Genomic DNA, 2319 nt, shown 5'->3' with positions numbered 1-2319 from the left:
TTGGGGTTTATTGTAATTTCTGTCTTTGAGAGAGATATAACTGAATTTTCTATCCATACATATAAATTTTAAATATATTAAAATGATAAAGCATCTTTGAGTAAGCTGCGAGTATCATTTAAGTAGGCTATGTCGTGGCCGGCCGAGTGTCCTCTTTTTTGGAAATCAAAATATGGTAAGTGTCTGGGACACCAGTGGAAACAGAGCCCTGGAACAATGAAATGATTCAGCTGAACTATAACAATATATAGGCTATTATATTTTACCTGACACTCCAGTCTTTTGTCCAGAAGTACTTTTTTTTTTTGGTGATCTGATTGATCAGAGGTCGGAGTGTTGACAGGCTTTGATCCAATACTCTGAACAGCTAACCTGCTCCGGAGCAGGTTAGCTGTTCAGCGTAAGTTGCCACAGTGGTTTATCCCGGAAAAGAGAGAACCAGCTTCTTAGTACTGAAAACCCAGAGTTAACCCTGACGTTACCTCGCTAACTCCAAATCCTGGCTCATAGTACAGGCCTCAGGTGTCTGCCAGGAAGTGATTGTTGTTAGAATGACATCATGGTGATTTGGTACCAGTATCGGAAATACCTCCGATACTGCCTAAAATGCGGTATCAGGTATCGGCAAGTACAGCCTATGACCAATCCGATACACGTAATGCCTCACGTCATTAGGCATATGCACGCTACAGGAAAACGAAACGTCAACGTCAACTATCATGTATTTATTTCTTAATATTTATATTATATATTTTTTATTCTTTCATAAACATTTTGGCCATCTCCCCAGTCACTTTAAAATGATAATATTGTAATTGTAAATAATGCACATACAAAGTGATTAATTGCCGCCTTGTTGGTGATGCAGTAGAAAGGGACAGATGGAGAAACCGTTACTCATGAGGTGACAGCAGCAAGCCCCCACATCACTTATTACTCATCAACAGATCAGTAGATTTGCGAGCAAATCCTGATACAGATGGTCTGGACTGACTGAGGATAACAGAGTGTAGGCTATAATCTGTTAAAAAAAAAAGACCTGGAATATGATGGTTGATGAAGTAGAAATAAAAGAAAATGTCAAAAATACCAATATTAATCCTTACTGTCTAGCTACAATGTAATTTATTTACAGCTTGAATCCAACATATCAAGCACAGCAATCATAACTGAAGAGTTTCACTGAAGTTAAAGTCGCCCTGTGATACAGTGAAGGCCACACAAACCTGACACAGCATCGAGCACTTGTTGGTGGTGCTGAAAGGGCTCTTGTCTCATGTGATCCCGGTTTGAAAAGTTGCCGTCATTGATATGCAGAGGCTGTCCGGTCGGAGTGAACTCTCCTGAAGCTTTCCCATTATTCCCGCATAGAATCAGCGCAGCTAAGAGACGGATCAACAGGCGCATGACTTTGACAAGGAAGCTGGTGATCGATTCGGAGTCACTTTTACTCGCCACAGGTCCAAGTTTCATCTATAACTTGTACACGGACAGAGACTGCCGCTCCACCGCCATCCTAACGAGTCTGCTGTCAGACTCTCAGGAAAACTCCTCCCCTTTAAGCTGCTGCGTGAGGCCCAGAGAGAGCTGCTCTATCTATCTATCTATCTATCTATCTATCTATCAGAATACTACTTTGAGTGTTACATTTATACCTTTTTATGGTTAATTGCTCTATTTCAATGAAGAAAATAAAATCATTTGGAAACATTGAACCTTGACACACATCAAGAAATGCCTACCTCAATCCAATTGTTTTGATTGTCTGTTTTTAAATTTTAAATCCATTATCAGTTCAGTTATTAATTTAATGTAACCTGTAACTATTCATTCAAAAAGACTCACTAACTTTTATGCCATACTTCTCTTCTTTTGCTGCCTGTTTCCTTGGTGTCATGTTGTCTACCATGGATGTGTTTGTATGTTTGTGTGTATAACAATTATGGCAAATTCTGGACTGTTGTGGCTGACATGGACTCACTACATCAGCTTTATTTTAAGTGACAAAATACTATACATATCTGCAGTATTCCAGGGTGGCACACTAGTATAAATCATGATTTTATGGCACCTGGTAGCCTGAAAAGATGCTGCTTTTCCCACAGAAACATGTCACATTTTAGCTTAATGCCTATGTCCCATTTTCCCTGAATGCATTAAGGTACTCACTCACACCCTTTCCCATAAAAAGCCAAGTGTGTCGTTAATAAAATGTAGCATCCCACAGCCATGTCTGTTGTTAAACCCTTATTATTACCAAAAAGAGATAATCAACATGCCTCATGGCTTCACTTGTTATCTCAGACCAATCAAAATGAT

The 2319-nt window shown here is 39.4% G+C and overlaps 1 protein-coding gene across 1 annotated transcript in view; it reads right to left on the bottom strand.

Moving 5' to 3' along the window:
* Nucleotides 1–1562, bottom strand: part of LOC126393422 (protein FAM171B-like) — a 16866-nt gene extending 15304 nt beyond the window's left edge. The window contains exon 1 of the mRNA XM_050049587.1: nt 1227–1562. Coding sequence (XP_049905544.1) covers nt 1227–1473 — 247 coding nt within the window. The 5' untranslated portion in view covers nt 1474–1562. The remainder of the gene's footprint in view (nt 1–1226) is intronic.
* Between the last annotated feature and the right edge of the window lie 757 nt (nt 1563–2319).

Source organism: Epinephelus moara, chromosome 7, assembly GCF_006386435.1.
Source record: "Epinephelus moara isolate mb chromosome 7, YSFRI_EMoa_1.0, whole genome shotgun sequence".
Taxonomy (NCBI): Eukaryota; Metazoa; Chordata; class Actinopteri; order Perciformes; family Serranidae; genus Epinephelus; species Epinephelus moara.
This window is presented reverse-complemented; position numbering and strand designations above follow the sequence as displayed.